At 41.7% G+C, this 26,859-nt stretch overlaps 1 protein-coding gene across 8 annotated transcripts in view; it reads right to left on the bottom strand.

Annotated features, from left to right (window-relative positions):
• nhsl1b (NHS-like 1b) overlaps window positions 1-26,859 on the bottom strand; it is a 101,028-nt gene that overhangs the window by 35,051 nt on the left and 39,118 nt on the right. For 2 of the 8 annotated variants that reach the window (XM_026142747.2, XM_026142755.2), the window contains exon 1: window positions 23,362-23,943. The exons of 3 other annotated variants lie outside the window; for them this stretch is intronic. In XM_026142747.2, coding sequence (XP_025998532.2) covers window positions 23,362-23,608 — 247 coding nt within the window. In that variant the 5' untranslated portion in view covers window positions 23,609-23,943. Of the gene's footprint in view, window positions 1-7,302; window positions 8,449-15,113; window positions 15,368-23,361; window positions 23,944-26,859 lie in introns of those variants that run through there. 3 more of the 8 variants (XM_026142750.2, XM_080289718.1, XM_026142745.2) reach the window with 2 other exon arrangements.

The raw sequence follows: 26,859 nt of genomic DNA, 5'->3' as shown, positions 1-26,859 counted from the left end.
ATGAATTATGTAGGAGTTTATATGTGAGCGCACATGCGTGCATTAAGCCTGTGTTCCTCCACTGATAATCCTATGCTGAGACCTAGTCTGGGAAAAAGCACAACCCCAAATCCATTTAACCCCTCCTTTCCTCCATCTCTCCCCATCCCTCCCCCTTCTGTCCCATCTGAGCAATAATGGAAAGAGGGATGGGGCCTTTAATAGAAAGAGCAGACCTCTCTTGCAGGGAGTGCGCCCTCCTAATGGCCCACAAGGGAAACTAGTGTAGCTCCCTGATCAAATAATCCCAAAATTTAAAACCGCTATTATTCCAAATTAGATTCCTTGTGACACCTCATGTGTCTCTTTTTGTTGTAGATAAACACATGCACAGTGGCTAATAGGCAGATAATTGAATCCAAAGTCTTTCAGGCAATTGCAATAAAACCTTCAAATATTTTAATTTAGTCTCATAAATTAACAATTATATTGGGTATAAGTGACGCTGTGCAGATGAGCAACTAGGAAAACGAGGAAATCGCTGTAAATGCTGCCTGTTTTATCTTTAGTGCAGCTGTGTTATCATGCCACCTTGTGGTGAATGAAAGCAGCAACTGCACGCTTCTCTGGAAAAGTAACCACAATAGAGGAATTTAACTTCTGCTACAAACAAACAACATTAACGCCAAAAGCTCCCCTGTATTTTCACAAACAAGGAAAATAGCTGTAGCTTCCCGTTCCCTACATTCTTCTCTCTTTTTTGTCTCAACTCTAATCCTTCTATGCATGAGGCATGGAGGGGAAAAAACCCCTGAAAAGGAGACGTTGCCATGGTGAGGACAACTCATTAACAAGACAGATTTAAAGAGGCTCTTAAAAATCACTTTCTCTCTTCCCTCTCCTTTTATAATCAGTCTCTTTGGGGGGACATGAGCTTTTCAGAGGCTCGGCTTTGCTCTCAGAGGCTTAATTGAACCTCCAGCTGACTGGGACACAAATAAGTTCTGGTGCTGTGGAGAAGGTAGGAAGAAGGAAGATTGGAGTTGGGGGTGAACAGCGGGGAAGCGAGGGGTCCGTGAGGCTGGTTAGACTATTGTCACCGGATTTCTCTTTTGTTTTGCTCACTGGTATCTTTCCATGAGGCTGAAATTTTCATTTAAATTGGTTTTTAAATGCAACAGCAAGCTGCAGGAAAATCTTACAGGTAACAACTAAAAGTCTACGTCCCGCTTTGTGGTAGCAATATTGAAGTAAATAGTAACCAAATACGCCCTTTTTTGTGTTTTACACAAGCTGCATTTTAAAAACAGAGTAGTCAGGAATGTAACTGCATGTACAGAAGGGGGAGCAGACTGGTCAGTAGGGCAAATGGGGCCAGAAACCTCAGAGAGCCAGACTCGAATCAGCATGAGGTGGAAAAAAGCTCCTGCTAATAGCAGCTCTCATTAAAGAAATGAGCTGTGACCGAGGTCTGTACGGCCAAGCGGTGCTTAAACGCACTTATCCTGCACTACGGCTCAATTAGATTTTTCAATTACTAACAACAAGCCCGCTGTAGAACTGCACGAGTAGAAAGACGAGGGCAAAAGCTGTTGCCGAAGCAAACGGCCCAGATTAAAGTCTTCAAATCGCATTTGTTTCTAAGACCTGCGGGCATTTTTAGAATGTTAAGAAAAACTTCTGCGTTCACTATCAAATTGAGTTTTAGCCGTTTTGTAAATAGATTCTTATTTATTTGCCAGTGAGCATGTGTTTCGTTTTACCGCACGCACAAGCCCGACTGAAATGAACTTAAACTTATCACCATGAATAATCAAAGGCCTGCCAATGACTTACATAGACTGCCTCACTAGATTTATTAAAACCTGGAGAGAAACATATACACAAACAGCTAAACACTCATTTGTCTGTAAGGAGGATGGATATGGAGAGTGTGTCAGTGTACGATTAAACTGCAGAAGCAAAAAGGAGGAAAGAAGAAGAAGAGAGAGACAGAAAGACAAAGCAAAGTGCTAAAGATCTGCATGTATCATCTCAACAAGGGCAGGTGCAGAAGATGACACAACCACCAGGAGGCTCCATACGTCAACAGGGAAACAAGACTTCTTGCCGTCTTGTCTTCTTCAGTGAACCCACTACAGTAAGTGTAGGTTCACAGAATAAGGGAAGGAAGAAAAGCAAGAAGAAAGTCCTGAAAGTAAATTAAATTCCCTGTAAATGATAGTAAGATTTAACATTTTCTATTAAAGCTAACCAAGCCCTCTGCTGTGTCACAGCTCCCACAGTTTCTCTGCTTTGACACATTTAGTCAATGAAAGGATAAATGTCCCCACAGACCCCAGTGATTATCCAGCCAATATGTCCTGATGTAATAATCAAGCCATTAAGTAAAACTCAGTTGTTACACATATGGGGCTCTGAGGCCCACTTCCACCTGATCCCTCCTTCTCCATGACTCAGTCCTCTCCTCTCTTTCTCTCTCTCTCTTCTCCTGCATCGCTTTCAAGTCCTGCCGCACTATTAATCTCAGCCCTGAGTGTGTGGAAGACCACAAAAGGCATGCTAGTTTACTACTGATCTCTAGTTTTGGTGATTTGCATGTGTGAGCTTTATTTGACAAATTATGATGTTCTGTAGCATAAAACCAACTCTCCCACACCTTGTTTTCATCAAAAAAACAAACAAAAATAAAATGCAATGAATGACTTAAAAACACATCCATTTTAATTCCTTCATTTAAATTTTATGTTTATTTAAGTAGAGATGCACAAACTGTAATTTTTCCTTTCCCACTTTTCCTTCTAAGAGCTTAAACTGACAGCAAATCAGAATTTCTTCAAAGCAAAATATTGTTTTCATAATAAAAAAAATTATTGAACTGCAATAAGTAAGCAGATTTTCTCTCACTTAAATGACTGAAAATGAGTTGCTATACACTCACCTTTACCTGACAGATTTTATAGTAAGCTTTCTCTTTTTCACTTGTCTTGTTCCCTCTAATTGCTGATTCTTTGCTAATACCGAGGCTGCTGGTTGGTGGTTGACTCGGAGCCCTTTGTTAGCCTCTTTAAAATGCCCATCTTCAGCTGCTAATTAGTTTGGTTGCTATGAAAATGTTTGTAGTGGTCCTCCTAACAACAGGTTACTGTGTCTATGAATACGCACGTCACATATGCATGAAACGGACCGACGTGTAATCGGACACACGTGAGGCTAAGAGGCCAGTCACCGGTTTGGACTGAGCGCACTGGAAATCATCTGATTCTGGCCCCCGGCTGGTCAATGGTGCATCTTTATATTTAAGGTTTTTTTTAATGTATATGTCAACAAATACATTAATAAATATGGAACATAATAATAATTAATGGAACATAATAAAGTAAAACACAGCTGTGATAATAATAAATGTCTTCTTGTGAGAGTTACCAGGCTGCTGTAAACTATATTGCGCTCCGAGTCATTTTCTATGTTTCCTCAGCGGTCGTGTGGTGAATAAAAGAAAGATTTTGGAGGTTAATTTGAGCAGACACAACCACCATGCTCGAGCAAATAAAGAACAGTGCTAATCCAAATACACTTAATTGAGACAGTAACATCTGGAGACCACCGCCAGTGTCAAATAAGCGTCAAATACAAAAGGATGAGTAAAAAGAACTGGGCAGGGAGGAGTCTGTGGATAAAGACGCAGACAAACTTCCACACAACTGAATCACCTCTCAATATATGTCAGTGATTAGTTCATGAGCCCTTGGTCACACATGATGGAAGAGCACCTGTTTAACCAGTCATTGGAAAACCATTACCTATTAGGCCTTTAACAAGCTGAGAGGTCTCCATCTGTTAGATTCACTGCATTAACTTAAACCTACTTTATGCCATACTCGCATAAACATATCCAGGGATGTGAACAGGAAATATGTGTGCTGGGATGCTCTAGCATTTATTTTCTAAGTGGATAAATGGAAAAGAAAACATGCAGATACACAACCCTGTGCACAGACAGTAAACAGCATTAAAGGCTTCATTAATGAAAGAGAGGAAAGTGGAGGTGAAGAAGATTGAGATAGACAGGGTTGCAAAGAAAAACAGAGCCTTAACCCATTTTTACAGTTGAATGACCCAAAGCAACCCCTGACCCTCAATTCCCAAAAGTGTGTGTGTGTGTGTGTGTGTGTGTGTGTGTGTGTGTGTGTGTGTGTGTGTGTGTGCATAAGTGAGTGAGTGAGAAAAAAATCCCCCTCTTTTCTTTATCTCATTAGGCTGTGTGTGTCATGCTCTCTACTCCATTGTTCTGCTACCCCCTAACTGCTAGTGTGTGTGTGTGTGTGTGTGTGTGTGTGTGTGTGTGTGTGTGTGTGTGTGTATGTGTGTGTGTGTGTGTGTGTGTGTGTGTGTGTGTGTGTGTTTTGAAATAGCCACAAAAATAAAATAAAAAAAAAATACCACTTGTGTTTTGTCACAAAATACAAAAAAATCCCAGAATCAAACAAGACCACATTGGGGCGTAAGAGTAAAGTAGTGATTCCTACTCAAGAGTACAAGAAATCCAGAAGGTGCTTTTAAACCATCTTCTTTTAATAAGATTTATTATAAATCCCAATTTGTTTGTTATTCAAGTATATTTAGTTCATTTCATTACCTACAAGCCTGGAAAAAACTACCAGTAGGATTAATACTGGATAGACTAAGTAATGACCTAAAGGTATAAATAAAAAGTTTTAAGTGAGGTGCTAGAAGTACCTAACACTACAGGTTAACATTAGGGTGAGCAAAATAATGGTATTAAACAGGTGATAGTGACACATAAATTAATGGATAGGTGAAATCTGATGAGCTTTCCTGTTCCCTTAATGATAAGTTTTTGACAACTCAGTGTATATCATGTGAACAGTTTACTGTTTTTTCCACGGGTAGCTGTATAGGCAGAGACAACCACCATCAGGAAGTTTGTTCTACAAGCTGGCCTGAAACATGACAGAAGCTGCTTATTTTAGGGAAAAAAGCTTAAAGGGTTACTCATAGCAGGCTTTCAAGGGGTCGAGAGTTAAAGAAAGATTAATGGTTGAAGCAGGAAGATAATAGTAATGAGCATTTGAAACACTTAAACATGTAGATTTTTAGAAATTGCAAGCTGAGAGTCGTCTTCACACCCAGGAGTTTTTGAGGTTCAGTTAAAGTTTAGGAACTAATTAGGTGCATTCTGGGTAGTTTTAGAAAATTGGGGGAGAATAATGACAAGAAGAGAAACACTCTTTTGCTTTTGTCTTTTGGTTCACTGAGCACAGAGAGCAGTGAAGGTGGGGGGTGGGCTGTTTCTCATCTCAACTCCTTGATGTTTTGATTCAGATGTGTCTCCAAACTCACGGGTTTCATCTTAGTCTAAAAGATGGGAAATGCGTGTGAACGTACCACATAAAGGAAGACGAGGATAAAGAGCTGAGGCTGAACCCAACCCTCCAGTTCCCACTGCCAAAAAGATATTTAACCTAACTGATTCTCAGCAGAGCTTCCCCTATAAACGCAGTCAATCCATTTCATTTGGCCTCATTCAGTTACTCTACAAGCATGGTTTCCCTCAGGTGCACTTCCCTCGGGAGCCATTGGCAGTGACTGGTCGATAGTTGAATCTGACTTCCCACCAAGGGATTATGGGGCATCCGGTTGAACACCTGCTCCACTTCTGAACTGATAAAAATTAAAAAATAAATAAAGGGAGGGTTGGAGGAGAAGCCTTATAAAACATATGCAGGGAAAAAATGCTGGAATCACCCTTTGATTGCCATATACACAAAAAACTTTATATTTATAAAAAGAACTGGAGAATCATGTGTTAACAAAGGAAACAATAAAAAAAATATCTCAGAACAACAACACAGAACACAGGGACAAAGACACAAACACACACACAAAAGGCATATTAGCCAAGTTCCAATTTGTGAGTAAGAGGGTTATCCGTTCAGCCGTGCATAAACACAGACGGGCAGGCTGATTCAACCTACAGAGCCCGGACAATACTGTACCGACGGCAGCAACATCTTGAGCTGTCACGGCGTGTTAGTCAAAGCAGGCGTGAGGAAGGGCCACAGTCCTGTGGAAGCATATTGTTATGCACACATATTGGAATAAATGGTTTAGTTTTAGCTGTGCATACATGGAGAAAAACTTTAAAAGAGTAATTGGAAGACCAGTGGATGGACAGAAAGACTCAAAATGGGCCAATAAAAACAATAAAAGTTATCAAAGTTGGATTCTCAGGAAGTCTCTGCCTTGCCTACTTCCCTAATGGCCTCTTCTGTTTTATATTCATAGATCCATTAGATGCCACTGAGCTGCCGTTTAGGAAATGTGGACACAGGTCAGTCTTTTTGTTATCTTTTAACACTCTTTCCTGCCGCCCTGATGGCTCCTTTATGTAGTTCTGAGGTGAAAGTGGGTCACCTTCATAACCCCGTCAGTTTCACTTCCATCACCCCCTCATACTGTCAGCTCTCTTACATTTCCCTGAAGGCCTAGCCCATCACCTCCAGCTGCTAGCTATTATGTCTTGTTCCCAGGGGTGGCCACCCAGAGGAGCATCTTCAGTTATGTCTGTCCCAAATGACAGTGAAGCATAGTCTAGATGCAACCATGCACATGGGACCAAATGATCCATGCAAATATATGTGTGAATGAGTAAGTACAGGCTCAAACTCATGCCCAAGGTTAGTAGGAAAGTCTTAAAGTATGCACACAAGCAACTAGAGATAACTCAAAGCATTTTACTTCCTGGAGAACCTGTCTCATACATGAAAGGTCAAAGGTCTTTTAGGTCACAAACACACAGAGATGCACATGCAAAACCAGATGGCACAGATCTCTCAGATACAGCAGGATGGAAATACCCTAACAAGACGCGACAAAGCCTGGCTTTGTGAAAAAAGCTTCTATTGCATCTGCTGTGATCCTGGCACTGTTACATACAGCGTATCATTATCTCCTAAAAACACTTCAGGTGACTTAAACTCTGAAGCAGGAGCCTGTTCTGCAGCCAAGTCAAACACCACAATCATTACAGTAGCAAAACAGCATTGTAGTGCCAACAGCAACTACTACCTGGACACTGTAATCACAGTGGATTTCAATTTAAGACTCATATCATCTTGGAAATACACCCAAATATCTTTTAGATAATTAAAAATATCTATTTAGTATTTGTTTAGAAACTACAAAATGAACAGCTTTCTAGTACAAACCAACAGTCATTTGTTGTTTTTGTTTTTTCTTTTCTCTAAAAAAACAAAACAAAACAAAACAAAAAAACTGCAGACTCTCTTTAATCTGTACCTTTGCCATCAGAGGAGGGATGCTTTTTCCCTGGCGAGCCCTTAGCCACAGATCCAAGCAACGGTTTTGGTGTCCAGAGCGAGTCCTGTTTCTGATGGACTTTTGACACAGAGAGCAGACGTTTGTGCAGGCAGCCCTCTGGCCTGGCGGGCCTGGGGCTGGGGACGGCCGAATGCTGGAGGCTGTTCCCCATCTTGCTGGTGGGCTGGAAGGAGCACAGAGTTCGTTTCTGGCCAGGGGAGTCCTCATAGCAGCCCCTGTGCAAGCAGTTGACCACCGGCTCCGAGGAGAGGCAGTGCACGTATGTGATCATCCCCTGCTAAGACCTAAAACCCCCCACCACCTGCCCTCCCCTGCTCTATCCAGGACCCAAACCCCCCCCCCCCAACTACTCCTCCTTCGTCTTACACAACCCTCCTTCTCTGAAGCCTCCACTTGTAGTGTTGGGATGGACGGGTGAAGGGTGTATGTGTGTGGAGCCCCCACCTTCAATTCCAAACTCTCAATAGGCCCCCTCCTCTCTTTCTGGAAAGACAGGATGGACGTTTTTGCATCCCACAAGGGAGCCAGTGCTCCCTCTGTCTCCTCCTACTGTTTTTGTCTTTCCTCTCTTTCTCTCAGGGGATCCTATTGACTTACATTGATTTGCCTGACAAAGAAAGCTGCGCTCCGTGTTCGATTACAAGATTTATCTCCAAAACAAATATTTCACAGAAGCATTGCAGAATAAAACTATTGAAAAACATGACTGTTGGTTGGCTGTCTTGAAGAAATGCTGGCAACTTAAAAAAAACAAAAACAATTCTGACCCTAAAATAAGACCACAATAACATTTCTAAATAATCCAAAGACGCAAAAACTAAGGTTTAGAAACTGAAAATGTCTGTGGTTAAATCGTATTTTCTTCTACAATATATGTCCTTTGCAGAAACCCAGAAGCATCACCACAAATTGTGCAAAAAAATCTGCCAATTGTCAAGAAACTATTTGAGGTCCAAAGACTAGAAAAAAAATCAGTCCATCCAAAAGGGTATTCAGCCAAGCTTTCAGCATCGAAGAGCATCCTCCTTCTTTCTTCGATCTACAGGAGATAGAGCATCAGGACTGTCCAGTGGCATCCACACGGTATGTCCTCTGGACTCCTCCTCCTCCCTCCTCTTTCCTCGGCATTTCTGTTCTAATCTGTAAACCCAGATTATCCAGCCTCCAGGCCTCTGATTGTGACAGACACAAACCACAGATGGACACCAGGTTGCAGATAATAAAGTACATCACCTCAACTTCACAAATGTGTGGAAGTTCAGGAAGACCTGACGTGCTGGCGTGTCAGTAGGTTAAACTCGGATGACGCAAACTCAGACGTAAGACGCATGCATGTAGGCCACTTAAACTGCTGCCTCAGATTTAGCCCCACATGACTGCCGTTACTAAGCAGATATTCACCTGAAACCATCATGAAGCATGCACACACGAGGAAGGCGACAACTGGTAAATGCAAAAGGATTTAAACTCAAGAGGAAGCTACAGATGACCACAGGTTGGGGATTTTTAGATAGCGGTGAAAAACAGTTCACTGTAAAGACGGCAGCGACAAGATTAAAAGATAAAAAACAAAGAAACAGATCGCAGATTAATAAACACGGCGAGCCACTTGCCTGCCAGGTGAGGGTGTGTATAATCTTTAATCTGCTTGGCTGTGAGTGTGAGGTAGGTTAAAATTATTTGAGACGCTCAGATTAATTAACAGGAAGATGGAGTGACACTGAACTGAAGAGTGGGTAATGAACAAGTGTAACAAAAGTGAATGAGAGCTCAAACACAATTTGGGCTAGTAAACTGAATAAAAATGGGGTTAAATGGAAAAGAGTAAGGCAAATAAAAAGGGAGAAATTCATTGATAGCACCAAAGGTAAATGCCTCCCTCTGGTGGTGGCTTACACCTGTGCTGCACAACACATCTAAGCTATAATCATCAAAACTATTAAACCTTTTTTTTCCAGAAAAAAAACAAAACAAACTCTGTGGTTGAAGCCTCTCCCTCTGCGAGAACCTGCTGAACATATTTGTGGTTTGAAGACTTGAATCTCAGAAATTGGATTAGACACCTTTTACTATTTTCACGTTTTTAATAGATAACCTGAAAAATAACGTGCAGACTGATTCATGAGAGTTCTGTCAGTGCACAAATCTTATGCAACTTTGGTGGAACTGTAGCTGTGATCCTGCCAAAGCCACAGCAGATAGCTAGAGGCTAGAACAGCCATTACTGATGGTTATCATTTCCAGCGCATGATGAGGCAGCCAACACGCAAGCTGATTACAAAAACCAAAACCACTGTGAACACACACACACACAACATAATGAACAAACCACAGAATGCGTGCGCGCAGCCACAAAGCCCAATGGGCAAGCCAAGCCAAAAGATTCTGGCTGTGGCTGCACTTAAACTGCACTTAGCGCCGTTGTTGCCCTGAATCCATACATGCATGGACACAGAGTGTTTCACCCGGCCCATTGAGAGAACAACATCAGGGGGTGTGAAGTCATGCAGGCCAACACAAGCAACACAGTGAATGGGACCGTCATCACAACAGGGGATGTTTCAGTTGTGACAAAGAATCATTACAACCCTTTTACAAACAGGTACAGCACATGTATGTGCGCGAGAAGAGATGTTTGCGAATATATGTGTGTAGTTGATGGCTGCGTATTGCCTGGCATGCACTGCGGTGAGTGTGTCACATTCCACTGATTATTAGCGTGTGTGTGTGTGTGTGTGTGTGTGTGTGTGTGTGTGTGCGTGTGCATGCGCACCTAGCTAGTGAACAATGTAAAAGTCACACGGGAAGGGTTTGTGTGTAATAATAGATAAATTACACAAGTGTGTATGTACACTAACTTTTGCACATAGATTCTATGTGTGTGTTTGTAGCCGGGGGGGGGGGGGGGTTGGACAAGAGGAAGGCTTTGGGAAGGGGACAATGGTAGCCATGGAGACGCAAAAGGTCTGAATGGAGTGAGAGGAGCACCTGCATGCTGAGTTAGTCTTCTGTCTGGGGAAGTCATCCACTTGCGGGTGAAGTTTGAAAAGACAATGACCGACTCCCTGCGGACAACAAAACACTTCCAGCATTGTCCCAAGAAGAAGAAAAAACAACTTCCCATTAACACTCGCTTGCTAAGAAAGTTTTTTTTGCATTACTATTGTCTCAAACTAGAAAAAAGACACAATAAGACCCCGTTACTGAGTCCTACATTTTTCCAAACCTCTAAACTTTGCCCCCAAAAAGCTATTGTTTTGAAAACTCTTTTCAGAAGACAGAAAGCTCACTGGGTTCCTGGCAGATCCCATTCACAGGCCACTGGAACTTAACGCTCTATTGTTTACTTATCAAGCCCAAGATCTCTTCTGCTACGACTTGTTTACAGAGGTCAACAACATCCCATTGTGAACTTCCTCTCAAACTCCCATGCTCATTTACATATTAAAATGATTGATTTACGACCAAGTCATGTATCGATCACTGACAAAACCTGCAATAAGCCATCTACCCACGAGGCCATTGATCTCCAAGCTACATCTGTTTTCTTTTTAACTAAAAAAATTCTAGCTAAAGTCTAGCAGGCAGCACGAGTGGTCTGACTACATTTTCTTAAAGTGTGACTCAACAAACAGCTAGACGTTGGTTTTAGATAACATTTAAAATCTGACTTTGCATTGTAGCTCTTGACACACGATCCTTTTCTATCTACTTAGATTAAAATGCAGATGGGAACAAGCAGAAATATCTTCATGGTTACAACATGTTGTCGTTTTTCACATTAGGTTAAGTGCTATGTCACCAAACTGGCTTTAAAAAAGGTAGGTCAGATATCCTAAAGTCTTTCACAAGCCATGTTTTACAAGCCAACTAACCCTCAAGGAATACAAACAAACTGTTGCCTACATGTTAACACCTCTCTCCTGTCCGCCTCTTTTTCCCCTTCACCTGCCACACTGAGTGTGAGAACATCCATCAACACTCCTAACCAGAAGGCCAGGGGACAGGTAGTGGGTCAGCCTCCGGTGAAGAGGTCACAATGTCTCAAGAAACACAGCACTGGTGGAGATGTTACTGGAGGACTGTCCTCTTACAAGTTCAAGCAAGTTCACAAGGTAGGCTGTTTAATGATTCTGGGAAATAAAGGTAGTGGACAAGAATCTGTTACTGAAAACACAAGTGCACATGATACCTTCATGTGTTTCAACATGAAAATAGTAACATACAACTACAGTGCAGGAGCTTAAATAGGTCATTACTCTATTTTTCTGCTAGAGATCATTGTTTGCTGACATGTTTGTAGTTTTTAATGGTGATAATCTAAAGTAAAGTGCTTGAATGCCTTAGACATGTGGGGCATGTGGGAAACCTGGAACTCAGTTTACACAGATTCTACACCCAAAAAAATTTTTTTTAAATTAAATGCCACCTTCCGCTCATCACCCATGCATGTGCCAACAGCTCAAAACCCAGACTGAAAAAAGACCACTTGCAAAATATACCGTATTTCCCGGACTACAAAGCGCACCTGAATATTAGCCGCACAAGCTAAAATCAGGGGGAAATCCTGTTTTGTACATACATTAGCCGCACCTGACTAAAAGCCGCAGGTGTTTCAATGTTGACTTATCATATGTAAGAGAATATGCACAAAGGGAATTGTCAGGAAAGAGATGGCTGTTTGGAGACACACCCCTTTTATTAATATTTTGAAAAACAAGTTATGGGTACATATTTGCACATGTAGTACATAACAGTAACCTACAGCACACCAGAAAAATAGATTCGGACTACCTTTTAGGCTCAGGTGCAGTGACACGGCTTTAACAAGAAGAAAAGTCAGTCATTCACCATCTTTCTCTTCTTCCTGCGCTCTAAAACCACCAAAGTCCTCTTCTCCAATGTCGGATACAAACAGGCTCAGGATGGCTTCGTCATCCACTCTCCGCTTCTCTCCTTCGTTATCACTTTCAAAACCAAAGAAATCCTCGTTGTCAGTGTCAGAGTCGAACACCCTCAGAAGGGCCGTGGCGGTGTCCTCCTCTCCATCATGCAGCAGTCCAGCCCTTCAAAATCCGTTGGTGATCGTGGATGTTTTCGCACTTTTCCACGCTGTCAGAATCCACCGGTGGAGTTGGGCATAACTTGCTTTTCGCAAGTTTATCGCCGCTCGTCATCCACGCCTCCCGCTGAATGCGTAGCGCTACTTTGAAGTTTGTTTTTCGCGCTACTTCGTTCGGCACTACGTTGCCTGGCGGACGGACATGTGACTAACATACCACTCTTGAACCCCGATCCTTCCGCCAGGCAACGTAGTGCCGTACAACAGCGGGACAAACAAAACAAATCGTCTTACGATATCACAAAAATCATGGAAAATCCATAGAAAAGCCGCACCTGACTAAAAGCCGCAGGGTTCAAAGCTTGTGCAAAAAGTAGCGGCTTATAGCCCGACAATTACGGTACTTTATTTTTGAGGCTGAAAAAAATCCTCTGTGGAATTAAGAATAAAGTCATTGCAGTTTAAAAGCTGAATTTTCTGATGACTAACTTCAATGAAGTTTTGGTTAAAAGCTTGAAAGTATCTGAGTAACACTGCAGAGTCATACGGTCTATGATGACGGAATATTTGGTCGTTAAATAAGCATCAGAATATGTCACAACTGCTGCCCACTATAAAAGAAAAACATATGAAGCATCTGTAATGAGTGAACTGCACACAGGAGAGCAAAATAAACCCCAGAAAAGTCAGGATCAAAAAGTAGATATAGCCTGAGATGCCCACAACTAATGCTAGTGCTAATCAAGGCTTACATTCATCAACATGTAACTTTCTATATCCCCAACCCCCGGAAGGCTGCAGGAAACTTCCAATTTAAGTGAGAATGACATTTCCAGCTCAAACTAATCCCTGCTCATGCCACATCTACTGACTGGGGCTCAAGTGCATAAATAACTTATGCAACATACCAAAATGCACACCAAGTCACAGAGCCTAATTCTGGCCCTGCAAATGGCTTGCACTGCAACACTAAGGTTTACTGCAGGGGTGGTGGTGGTGATTCACCCTGGCCACACAGCACAGCTGGCTGTGGAAGAACATGGGCTGAAATATGTCACATCTGTCTCAGAGCTGGCAACCTCGACTGAGCGAGGGGGGGTTAATATCATAACATTAGTGGACATTCTGTAACTGGCAGCCAATGTAGAGTAATCTACTGGTCGGATCATGGTATTTAATGTAATACTGAGTATTTGGGTCAGTTTGTCATCACTTGTGAAGCTAGAAACCCAAACTGGGAATCGTGCTTGTAGCTGATTAAAGTGAAGCAGCATCTACATGTCAATAACCTGATCCTGGTGTGACAACTTTTAAACACTCAGCAATCTGAACATTAAATATTAATCCTCCTCTTGCTGTACGGTTAGTTAGTTTCTCACAGAAAAACATGAGAAAAACTGCCAATCTCGTGTATAAAAAATGGCTTCATCTAAAAAAGAAAAAAAAAAACTGAATTCCTTCTCCGGCTCAACTCCCCCAACATCTGTTTCTCTCCATTTTCCAAGCCGGACTCGAATCTCACAGTGTAACTGACAACATAAATTACTGCATACAGCTGATGAACTGGGAGACTGCCACGTATAGTTGATGCGTTCACTTTATATTACCTCATTTCTGGAAGCCATTAATCTGCAGGCTACAGAAAGAGAACAAACAACCCTGGTTTAACAAGACGGATCATTTCCTCATTTCTGAAATAACAGCTGATTGGATCATTTACCAAGAAAAAACTAAAGGTTTCTTCTTTTTTTTAAATATATATTTAACATCTTAACTTTCTTGCTTTTGACTGAGTATCGTTCGGCACTGCAACGTAAAACTAGGTCAAATGAGACAATAAAATGTTATTCTTCATAATAAAACAGCTCATGTGTTGTCAGCATTAGCTGCATGTGATCCCTGTAACCATGACAGGTGAAATCACCACCATGATGTTCTGGAATATGACTCAAGCAGCAGGACTAAAAGTTACGGAAGGACAGGAGCGGGCAGGGAAGCGGGTTTTCCCTCTTTATCAGCAGCATTGTGTTGTCTCCCAAACAGCATTATGTGTCTATTCTTTGTAGCATAGTTTCCATGAGTGTTTAATAACAGAAAACAATGTCAAATGCAGTAAAAGACGAGCGAGTTTCCCCTTTATCTCATTTCAGCTTGTCAGCGAAGTAATAGCCAACACATGGCCCCCAACTCTGCAGGACAGCAGACCAGCAACTGCTGCTCTGCCAGCTGTTACTGTGAACAACGTGCACACTGAATACACAGCGATACGTACGGGTGTAAGCAGCTCTACACATCGCTCATCGCCCCTGAAACCCACACCAAAGTTAGGAGAATGCAAACAGGATCACAGCCAGCAGCGTGCAGAGACACTCTGCTTAGTCGAGAATAATACGAGTAAAATGAAAGGGAGAGGAATCAAACCGCAGTCAGGAAATACAGTATGCTTGAATTCAAAGACCCTTAATTAATCAGAGACGGAACGAAAGAACAAAGGAAGAGATGATTAACAGGAGTGTTTCCTTCACTGAAGAAAAAAAAGACACAAGGAAGGATATTGTGCAGAGGAGGCTGCTGTGGGAGAGATTACTTTCCAAACAGGGGAGGGATGGAGTTTAACTTTTCTTTGTCTCACAAAAGTCCCGGGGAAAACTCCACACTCACACCGAGTCAGTGCCAGAGCTTTCATGCAATGAGCGGCTACACTCACCTTTCAGACAGAACATGATTCTTCACTTATTTCCCCCAAACAAAACTGCAGTTTCCTCCTTTTTTCTTGCGGTTCACCATTTCCTCATAACCATTCTGCTTGTCCTCCTTTTCTCGTCCTCTCTCCCGGTTTCTCCACACCGCTCGCTCAAGCCGATCAAACGCAGACACACTGATCCTGACACATACACTCCACTCTCCATCTCCCTCCCCTTCTTTCCCCTCTCACACATACATGCACACGCTCCGAGTGGCAGCAAGCCAACTTCTACACTGCAGGAAACTGCCTTGCGACCCCCCCTCACTTTGCTTCCCCTCCCTCTCTCCCTACATCCCTGGATATCTCTCTACCGCACTGACACCCCCCTACCCTCAACCCCACCCCATCTCCCCGCCCATCAGAGCGAGAAGCTCAGCCTCGATCTAAAACTCCACTGTCACCCACAAGCCCCCTGATTGGTCACCTTCACAGATACCCAAGTACACACATATATGTATACATATGTGGCATTTAGTCAAATACATGGTTTTAAAGAATACATTTGTTGCTTGGGAGGAGGCAAAAATAAAAACAATAATATATACACACACACACAAATATGCACAGTGTGAAGCTTTTACTGGATAATGATGGCAGAGAATCTGGGCAGTCAGCAGTTCAGAGTGAGACAGGGGGCCCCGGCTTGAGGCCGATCCATTGTGCGCTGATCAAATATAATCGCTTTAATCCCCACAATTCAACTGCTTGTTATCAGACGCCGTTACAAGCGTGGTGCATCACAAACTCTCCAGGCAGGCCGATCCCAATCGCCCTCAGCGTCGTGCCAGTCGCAGACAGAAATACAGGCTCACTTACAAGGTTTTGGAAATACACATGAAAATACATCTGGTTTATGGGTGTTAAACTGATGTTTTTTTACCACCTTGTTCAGATGTGCAGCGAGAATAGCTTATGGATCTGATTCTGGGCCATTCCTCTATGACTTAAAGTGCTTTGTAAAGCTCACATGAGGTACGCTTTTCACAAAAGGAAGATTAGTTTTAGGTTTGCTGAAATGATAGTAATCAAAGACTTTGACTGTGCTTTCAAATCTAAAAAAAAAGAGGGGAAAATCATACTCTCTACAAACCCAGTAAATCAATATATGCAGCTAGACAACACAGTGCACATTGACAAGAGTAAAATAAAGAGTCAACATAAAGTTTGGCTTAGTCCAGACTGGATAGCAGAATGCAAAATGGCATTGATAACCAATGATGCGCTGTAATGGCTTTCTCTTCCTCTGCAAAAACACATTTGGTGTGGCAGCCTTTGATCTTAAGTGATCTGTGGTAAGTTATGTAAAACCCAGAACCCTTAGCATTCATTTATATTCCAAAGCCCACACATACAGTACATAACAATGTGTGATGGCTAAACCCTGTTTGCTATGAATCTGCCCAGGGCTACTGGTGACTACTGAACTTTATCAGAACAGGAATATAGCCGTCCAAAACAGAATGGCGCTGTGTTAGCTGATCCAAGAGGCAAAACCCGTAATTCAGGAGGTGATCTACCAACCCTCATCTATAGTTAGGGTTATTGTTAGACTTGGAAAGAGTGATAGCTTGGAACACAGACGCTGGTACTTTATACTGTAAAAAACAGTTAGGTTGGTTCAGGCAACTAAAGACCCAGAACTCAATAAAGACATTATTTATCTGTCTGTTAAATGTAAGAGGATGGATGGATGGATGGATGGATGGATGGATGGATGGATGGATGGATGGATGGATGGATGGATGAATGGAAACTTTAACTGTTAGCTTTTCATTTTACATCAAGAAAAAATACCCAAGTAGACAACCTAGAATTGGTGCACTGTAAGCTGATGCAGTTTTGAATAATATGACAGTGATATTGTATAGGTGTGTGCTCACTTCTGTTGTATACTGTATAAACAGATGTTTAGCAGACACAAAACAGACAAAGGCTTACTTCGTGTCTTTAAGATGTTATGGTTCCACTACATAATTACAGCAACGGTGATTAACCTTGCATATAATTAATGCTGATATTTATAACTATTCCCTACTTACTTGGCAGAGTGTACGCTCTGTGCAGATGTTCCAAAAGAGGATTAAATTGGCACAATCGTAATAAAACTATGACGTCCAAGCGTGATTGTTGCTTGCAGGCTATAACACATCTGTCTCAACCAGATGTGGCCAATTAGAGGCTGACTAGTGTGCAAATGTGTAAGTGTGACCTCGTGTGACGTGGAGCCTCAAGGAAAGCATGATTGACTGAAATGAGAAAGCCACAAAAACGCAGCCTTGGAAGAAAAATGCTTGAATAAACCCATCTAACCAAACAGTAAAATCTCACTTCATCAAACCTTCACCTTAATTGGCCAGAATGGCTTTAACTTTAACCTTCTCCTATAAAACCTTTGGCTTACAAGCAGCATTTTGAGGCCTGCGTAATCACCGCTCTCGCAAAGCTGAAACTGTCAAAGCAGAGATGTGGATTTCCTTCGCTTTTACACACAAACACAGTCTTGTTAAGATTAGTTTCCGAAGTCAGTGCGAGCCAATGGTCAGTATAGCAAAATTTTACAGCGTTCTTGTTTAAATGATCTACAAAAAAAGGAATAAACTTAATTTCAAATATTTACTCAGTCTTCTTTTCTCACGTTTATGAATTATATATTTACTATTGCAATTTTGAAAAATTCAGCCCATAACATGCTTCAATTGAATTGTTTCATTAAAGATTATCTTCTTCAAGTATATTTCTGCACATGGACTACATGGCAGCACACAGTGACAACCTCCTTCTGTGGGTGCAGGATGCAAACATACAGGGAGATTTCAGCTTCTACAATGCAGACCGCCTTCAGATTAAACACCGTTTTAGGACTTGAATCACGTCAAAGGGCCCGTATCAGAAACACAGACAGCATCTTATCTAAGTGTCCAGGACATCCTCTGTCACATCCACTGCTGTGCAAGTATGCCATGTTTTAACTGCGGCACACTTTGCATTAGAGATAAGACTAAATAGCAAAGGCAGATAAAAATTAAGCAACTAAGCTTGTTTGTATTTATATATTTAGACACGCGACGAGAAGGAATCTGAAAAAAATCTGACTCTGCCATTTAAAAAAAAGAAGAAGAAGAAGAAGTGATTAGTAGCAAAACACAAAGATAGAAAATGAATAAAAAAAGAACACATGTAAGGATAAACATGAACATATTGGCTCTAAAATGACGGAAAAAGATTATTTCTGTTCGTATTACGTCATTATAACTCACGCATTTGTCGTGAAGAGGTCTTTTTTTTTTTTTTTTTTTTTACCTCGCCACTGGGACAATATCAGTTCATCCTATCAAACTAAACCCCGAGACCTCTATCCCCTCACAAGCTGCTAAAACCATGTTCAGCAACGTAATCACTTGTTTTTCCTCTGCTTGCCCTTTTTTCACCAGTGAATCAGGCCTTTTGTGGATTAGAGGCCACAACACAGAGGTAATAGAATACATACAATATGATTCAAAAGGGTGGGTGAAAAAAAAAATCAGAGATTAAGGGATTGGTGGGGGGGTGACTTAATTTGAGCTAAAGCTGAACTCTTGTGTGTACCGGGATTAGGAGCATTTCAGCACACAATAAGACTGATCTGGGGTCAGCTGGCAAAGAGATACAAAGGAGGATCAGAGAGGAAGAAAAAGTTCGGACTTACCTGTGGATCATCACCGACAGCAGCACATAGGAGAAAAGAGAAAAATGATTAGAAGCAGTTTAGAAGTGTATAACACTTGTTATAGATATGCTTTTTTTAATGAATGCTTCGCGTGTTTCTATGTACAGCACTGGTGTGTTTAGCCCTGGGCTGTGGGCCACATCACCAGATTTCTGTGTCTGTCTTTTAATGAGGCCTTCCTGGTTTATACATCTCCTCTCCCTACAGCAAATTATCATCTGCTAATCTGGATTTACACAACGACTACACGGTAATGATGAGTGTGTTTCTGTGTGTGCCTGTATAAAACCCTCCAAAAAAAAAAAAAAAGACAGTTATGCAAGAGTTTGGTCTGTGAAGCCTCTCAAAAATTTCACCAAGCATCCCACAAAGAGAAATGTGTCCTCAAATACCCTTTTCTTAAAGCCTGCCTTAATAAACACATCTTCAATAATGTGGAACCTAATTCTGGTTCTGCCACAGCTGTGGCGTGCCAAGGTATGGTTAATATTTAGGTCACTGTGCTCCTGCTCCAAATATGTGACACAGTGACATACTGTAGATACCAAAAACTACATCACACGTAAAACTCTGCTGAAGACTAATCCCCAAATCTCCAAACTTCCATGTTAACACGGTGCAGGCACACTTGCCAAAGGAAAACATCTGGATAAACAAGAAGACATTGAGTGCACCTTCATCTGGTGGCTTGATGATCTATAAATAACAACCAATAAGGAGTACAGTTAACAACTGAGACCTAGATTCCACTGTCTGATGGGGTCCCACCAGCTGCAGGTTGGTTCCTTATTCGAAATGTTGCCTTTTATGCTTTTCTATGACAGTAAATTAAATATCTAAATTTTGCGATGCTTCTCTGACATGGGTGCTTCCAAGTGCCCCTTATCAAAAAGGGAAAAAAACAACAAAAAAACCCAAAACAAATGGTGGTAAAACAGCTCACACACAGAATAGGAAAGCTCCTGGAAAACATTTAACTATCCCTTTATAAAGTTTAATTGGCATTGTGATATTTTGTGACGTTTTGGAGATCAGGGGTCAGACTGATTTTGCAGTTGCTCCAAATCCACAGTTTGTTTTTTGCAAGATGGTTTGTTGGAACTTAAAATGACACTGTCTGGTACGGAGCTAATAAATCAAACAATGACATTATATGGAAAAAAAAAAAAAAACAGTTAGATAATAAATACAGCGGTCGTATGCAGCCTAGAATTGGGACACAGCATAAGCCGTTGGATCCTTACTGGATCCTTCAGCACACATCAGGTGCCAGCTACAGGAGGAAATTTATTGAATGAACTGATTGTTTTTGTTTTACTTTTATTCCCTTAGAATTCTTGGTAATGATATATTTATTTACATTTGTTTAAATTAATTTGATATACAAAAGAACTGGGACCCTATCACCTGTATTTCAATTCCTAAAACAGGAAGGAATAGCTGTTACAAAATATAGCTATATGTTACACTTGCTCAAAGTTTTTTTAAGAATCTTAATAAAGTTAATAAATGTCAAATTGAGCCACACCAGGAGCACTTTTGCCATTTTCTGCCTTGTTTTTGTTTTGTTTTTTTACTGAAACCTGCAGGTTTTTGGTAACATGCTTTTTGGGCCACATTTCCTCTCATTTAGTGGGTGTGTTGGAGGTTTTAACCAATCAGCAGTGATCTGTAAATAACCCATAACTATAAAGGCATTGCAGACAATGAATAGGCTGGGTGTCTGACGAGTCACCATTTCCGTCTGGGAAAAAAAAAAAAAAAAAAAAAAAATATATATATATATATATCAAACCAATAAATAAAACAACTTTTGCAACGTTTTGTCGGGGCTGCAACTGGCCCAGGAAGCACTCACTCACTCACACACCCGTTACCTCAACAACCGAGGCAAACACCCAACCAGCCGAGCTGGAGGCTACATCAAAATTGTAGGTTTTGCATCCCCAGGCACTCATTTTCGGGCTATATTTACACAGAGGCACAGTGCGTGGCTGCCCATATGCCTTGTAATGGGTCTTGGCAGGCGTGTGGAAGCAAGATCCAGATGTTAAAAATACTTAAGGTTCAAACTGGAGACTTATTCCCGAGACATTTCCTCTGTGTGCAGTGTGCATCTGTACACTACGTATATGTGTGTGTGTGTGTGTGTGTGTGTGTGTGTGTGTGTGTGTGTGTGTGTGTGTGTGTGTGTGTGTGTGTGTTATATTGACCTGTCTATGACACTCTCTCTGGCCTGGAATTAGCTATAAAAAGATACAGTCTGTCTACAACAGAGAGAAAGAGAGAAAGACTGAAAGAAAGAGGCTGTAAAAAGAAACAGCAGGAGAAAGAGCATTAGCTTGTGAAAAACAAAAATCTAATGCAATAAGTCTGATCGGTTCCTGTCTTGTTATTGTTTAAAATCACTTATTCACACTTGAATGCATCATCTCCATCTCCAAGCTTTGTAGTTGGAAAATATATCCCTTGGTAAATAAATTAGTCCCCCCTTTTTTTTCTGAATATTTAATGGGAAAATGATTTGTTTCTTTAAAATGTGAGTGAAAATTTTAGATTTAAGATTTTGTAATTATTCCAAGAAAGGACTGAAAGAGATCTGTGAAGAAATCATGACAGCAAAGAGCTTTCCTGTCGCCAGCGTGAGGGGCAACCACGGATGAGATAGGCAGACAGCAAATAAGGTAGGATGATCTTCTTACGTAAGACAGATCAAACAGTGGAATCACATGCGGTGTAGTACATTCAGATAAAGATTTGGCTTGAATACAAAGACATTTTCTGCCACTGAACCACATGCGGGCAATAAAAGGGCGCGTGCTTGGTTTGCAGATATAAAATCCATAAAGGTTTAGGCTGCACCACAGCGCTGCAACGCTTATCTCTAGAGTTAAAGGACACAAATAATATTATATGTAATCTCAAGTTCAAGATTATAACCAGAAAAAAAAAATCCGTCAGTTAAAACTAAAAACAAAACACTACATACCAATACAGTTACCATATAAACTTTGACCGGCTTCTGCTTTAACCTTTTAACTATGAGAAAAATGTCAGGCCCTTCAGCTATGTGCGTCTCTGAGCTGTTTTAGGAAGGGGCAGGTTCAGAGGTGGTAGAGTGAGAAGGAAGGAAGGGCTGAAACTTGCAAAAACTTGACAAGAGCAGCAACAAGCTCACTTTTCTGGAGCAACAAAATGTCATCATATACTGTCAGGTGACACTACTCCAGCCCTGACCACCAATAGGGACACAGATTCAAAATATGTTCTTAGCATCGACAGCAGACTGAGGCTACATGTGGCGCCTATGCTGCTAAATCATTGTTATTGCTCCATGTAAGTCTCCATGCTATTGTGACAATCTTACCCCAGGAAGCTTTGCACCGATTTGTTGGCCACATTAAGATAAAGAAAGTTCCGATTTGGAAGCAACCAGTCGTCATGTTGCTGAACTGCTTTAAAAATAAAACGCAGAGCCAGGCAGAGAGACAACACATGTAATTTGCCTATTGAAACTGATAACAACTTGTTATGTTACCATTAGTGTAATAGCGAGTGAAACATGGGCAGATACTGATCCTGAATGTCTGAAACTTAGGCTACAATATCTGCTTTTTATTTGGTTTGTATTTTTGTCCCACCTGCCTCACCAAAATCTTTGTGTCCAAGCATGTATGCATGTATAACCTATCCCGCTCCAAGTGTATCTAAAGTATTGGCAATAATTTTAATGTTAATGTACAGTGTGAGTGAAACTACCAATGGCAGCAAATGTGAGAGTTAATGCGACTACCACTGGGTGTACTTTTCCATTCTCAGGTAAAGGTTAGGCTACAGTTACAACCACTCTCCCTAAAGTCTAACTGACACCTCTGACCGAGTATGCACAGATGCATGTACCCCGGCACACAACTAATGAACCAATCAATAAATAATGAGAAACTGGAAACTTAATACCCCTAAAATACTGCCAGGTTTAAATTTCATTCTTACCTCAGACAGAAAGATGTCCAATATTAAAATTCTAAACTAAAGAGCTAAAAGAAACTATTATTTAGTTTCTTGGTCTCACTGATGAGCTATCCAGGTCTAGACAAACACAAACACGCCCTCTCCCTGGCACCAAATCCTACACTCACATTGGTACCAGCCTGTGACATCACCGCGCTGATGTATCGTTGCTGACTTATCACACAGGGACAAAGTGCCCTTTGACCAGCCACAAGTCCTGCTGACCACAAACACACACATCCAACTTAGTCTCTAAGGGAACCAGGAAGTGTGAGGGTTGTGGAGATTGAGAATAGGGTGCCATAAGAAAGAGAATGAAACAGTACTCGTTTTGCTTGTGCGTGTAAACACCGTCTCTCTAACTGAGCTCGAGAACAAAGAACCATTCTAACAAGCTCAAAGAGACGTAGCCAACACATATGGTTAAGTAGGTGTGTGTCCAGTATAAAAATAAAATAATCACTGCTTTTCTTTTTGTTTCCCCACTCTCACCTATTTTGTGTTGAGGCCGGTACACCCAGTTATCGTCGTCCTCACGCTCGTCTCCGTCTGAGGTGTGAAGGTGACTGTGAGACTGAGAGTACGGGTGGCGGCTGTGAACCACGTTGAGCTCGTTTTGGCTCTGGAAGACGCGTCTGCTCTGGCGGGAGAGGTTGGACACGTTGAGCCAGCTGAGAGCCCGGGAAAGGCCCGCCGGTTTCTCCTTTCGGAATGATGCGGATCTCCTGTCTCCTCTCATTGTCCCTCAGAGAGGTCTTCTTTAAAACTGAGCAAAAAAATAAATAAATCCCCAGCCGTAAATCTTTAGGTCGGTGGGTTGTCCAGATATTCACACTTACTAAACTGTTTCAGACTCTTCAGATTCAACAATAAGCACTGAATTAGTTCCAGCAGGACATTCAGCCATATCCCGCTTTGCTTTCCATTTGCTTAGCGCACTTCCACATCATGACTCTGACCCACACAGCCTCCTCCTTCACTTCATCTCTCTGCCGCAAAAACTTAAATCATCTTCTCCTTTCTTGTCCTCCTTTGTGCCTTAAAACTCCAGGCGTGATTCCCAAACCCAAAGGGGTAATTAAGCAATCCAGCAATCAGGAAAATCACCGCCCTTCCGCGGCGCACACTTCTCTGTGCACAGTCCCCTTTTTCTGTTATGTTCCTCAGTGGTGCATGACAGGGTGGAGAGAGGTTTCCAAATTACCCTACGATTCTTTTCAGTCTCAGCAAATCAGCGGTTGTTGTTCACGACCATGTGTGCCCCTGAGTGTTGTTATCTCCAGTTGTTAGCACGCGCCAGCTGAGTCGCACCATCTTAGAGCCAGGGCCTGACCAAGGGGTTAAGAGGTTCCCGGGTTTGTTGCTGTCCTGATGAAGTTACTTGCATGCTCACGCGCTGGCATAGGCACACTCACATGTGATACTCCCTTTGCTGGGTGTGCAGCAGAAATGAGGATGCCTGTCGAGTTTTTCCAGAGAATTTACAACCAACTTCTTGCGAATCCTCATTCGTTTTCCTCTCAGTCCTGTTTTGATCCCTTTTCCGCAAATATTACCGTCACTAGTGGTTGAGGAAAAGGCGTGCTAAGCAAAGGCTGTGATAAAAGGTCCCAGTGTTGACCAAGCTCTGGCTCTCCAATCAGCTGATCTACACCAGTGATAAAGCAAGAATTGGGAAGGCAAGCCCACACCTGCTTATCGCACCCAGGTGAGTTAAAAAGAAAGGGTATGCTGGTGAGGATTGCCCAGACTCCGCTCTTCGGGACTCCTGAAGTCCTGCAAGTGCGTGACTACTAGAGTTGACACAACTAGAGTTGTGCTGTGAGTATAGGGTTAAGGTTACACCCAACCCTTCACACATGAAGCTGAAATACGAGTCAGCCCGTCCCTTCTTCCTTATTCCCTGCCTCTCTTCTTTCTGTTTTCTGCGCTCCCTGATCGCTGCTCCGCCCCGCCATTCATTTACTGGCATGGCAACCACTCATCACACCCTCCTTATGTCCTTTCCTACCTCCTAAACACCTTTTTTCCACCCCACATACGCTTCTATTTACATTCCCTGTTATCAATATCCCACAGGTTCTTTCATTTTGAACACAAAACAGCTTTAACCCCAGCCTCAGCAGTACTAACCCTTAACTACTGTTGGGAAACATGCAGTGTGTGAGGAACACAAAGGCCCTCAGGGATAAAAACATGTATGTAGGGGGGGTGGAGCCTTCCCACCTGAGTGTAAAAGCATAGGGAGCACAATACCACTAAGGTGTGACAAAAAACTGAATGAGTGAGTACACAAACACACGTAGGCCTGGCTGAGAAACCTCATCAACCATTCTCACCTTCTTGTTTACCCCAGAAAAGGTGGTAAATTAGAGGATCGTCAGATCGTCAAGACAAAGATCTGGCACTGTAAGGTTTTTTTTTATGGATCCATTACGCTACTGAAAGACGATTCCAGATCTGTGACTGCGATGTGGTGCAAGCTTAGACTTAAACCCTTATTGCTCTCTCAGGTCCCCGACCTCATTTGAGGTTCCCCTTAGAGAGAAAATCTACTACGTCGGCACTTGTTTGTGCACAAAGCCCAAAGCTCATTTCCAAGCCTAGCTTGGAATATACAAATATAGGCAATCAAGTACACACTACAGATATATTTTTGAAGACCTTCGGTCACAGTGGTGAGACATAAAGCCATAAACCCTTTAATATTTAACCAGCATTACTCTACTGTGCAGCAGCGATCAGTAAGACGTCAATAAAGTGGGACAACAAAGTAGGTTTTATTACAACAGAGGGAATGATGTAGGGGGATAAGGACATAACTAATAGTTAACCTGGTGCTTTGTGACCTTGACCTGTAAAACAGCAGCAAATTATAATCACTCAATCCTTGAGTTGAAGTAAAAGTTTCAGCCCGACGTGTAAAAAGATTTTTTCTTTCCTTCCCTAAGAAATCACAAGAAAAGAAACCAACGTGTGGTCACAGCAAGTGAACATTTCACCACCAAAATCTAAACTTTGGTGGCAAATTTGAAGGAATTTCTTTAAGGTTGTCAAGAGACATTACAGTCACAAGAACACGATTAACGGACAACTCAAACACAGAGCATCTGGCTGCATTCAGGATTAATTTATTTTCTTTTTTGAGGAAGTGAAGCTTAATAACATGACCCATAAATGGAGTCAAAATTTCATCACAGGTCACCGTTGTGATTCAAACCCCCCCCTCATTTATATTTAATGAAGTGCACATGAAGGAGATAAAGCACTGACGATAATCAGTAAACATCTCTGACTGCGTAGAAGCAGAAGCACAGCTTTCACGTGTCTAATCCATTAAAACCTTGATAATGTACACAATTAAATTTGAATAGAGTGACATAGAGAAGATGTTTTTTCCAGCTATGATCAAGGTTATTATAGTTAACTAAAACTGGATGTGAAAACATATTTTGCTTAACTATAAATCAAATACAGACCATTTTCTTCCCTGTTGTTGGCATTAAATACAAAACACATTTTAAGCAGGCTTTAATCTCTCATCAGAGACATTAAAGGCTCCAAAAAGAGTGTCACGTTACCTCAGAATGTAAACACGATTATACCATCAGAGCCGTGTATCAGTGATTAGCTTTGAAAACGATGCAGACTCTAAACACACTGGTGTTTAAACAGGAAACCATGGGTCACTAATGTCATGTTGGGACACTCCTATCAGACGTGACAAGAGAGGACAAGAGGAAAAGCAAACAAAAATCCAGACAGTGAAGAAGTACAGGGCAATTAAGGCTAAATTACTCTAAATCTTATCAGAGTATTGACTGGATTCACACATTCCTGCATCAAAAAGACAAGCGGTACAGTTAGAGCTGACCAGGTGGGAAAAGGAACAAAAAGAAAGAGACTGAATGGATATAACTATGTACTCTGATAAGATTTTAAATGTATAGATTTTAAATATAAACACACACTGCCACTGCTTGTGTCCCA

Source organism: Astatotilapia calliptera, chromosome 15 (assembly GCF_964374335.1).
Source record: "Astatotilapia calliptera chromosome 15, fAstCal68.1, whole genome shotgun sequence".
NCBI lineage: Eukaryota > Metazoa > Chordata > Actinopteri > Cichliformes > Cichlidae > Astatotilapia > Astatotilapia calliptera.
Note: the sequence above shows the minus strand (reverse complement) of the source record. Positions and strands in the feature narration are given on the sequence as shown.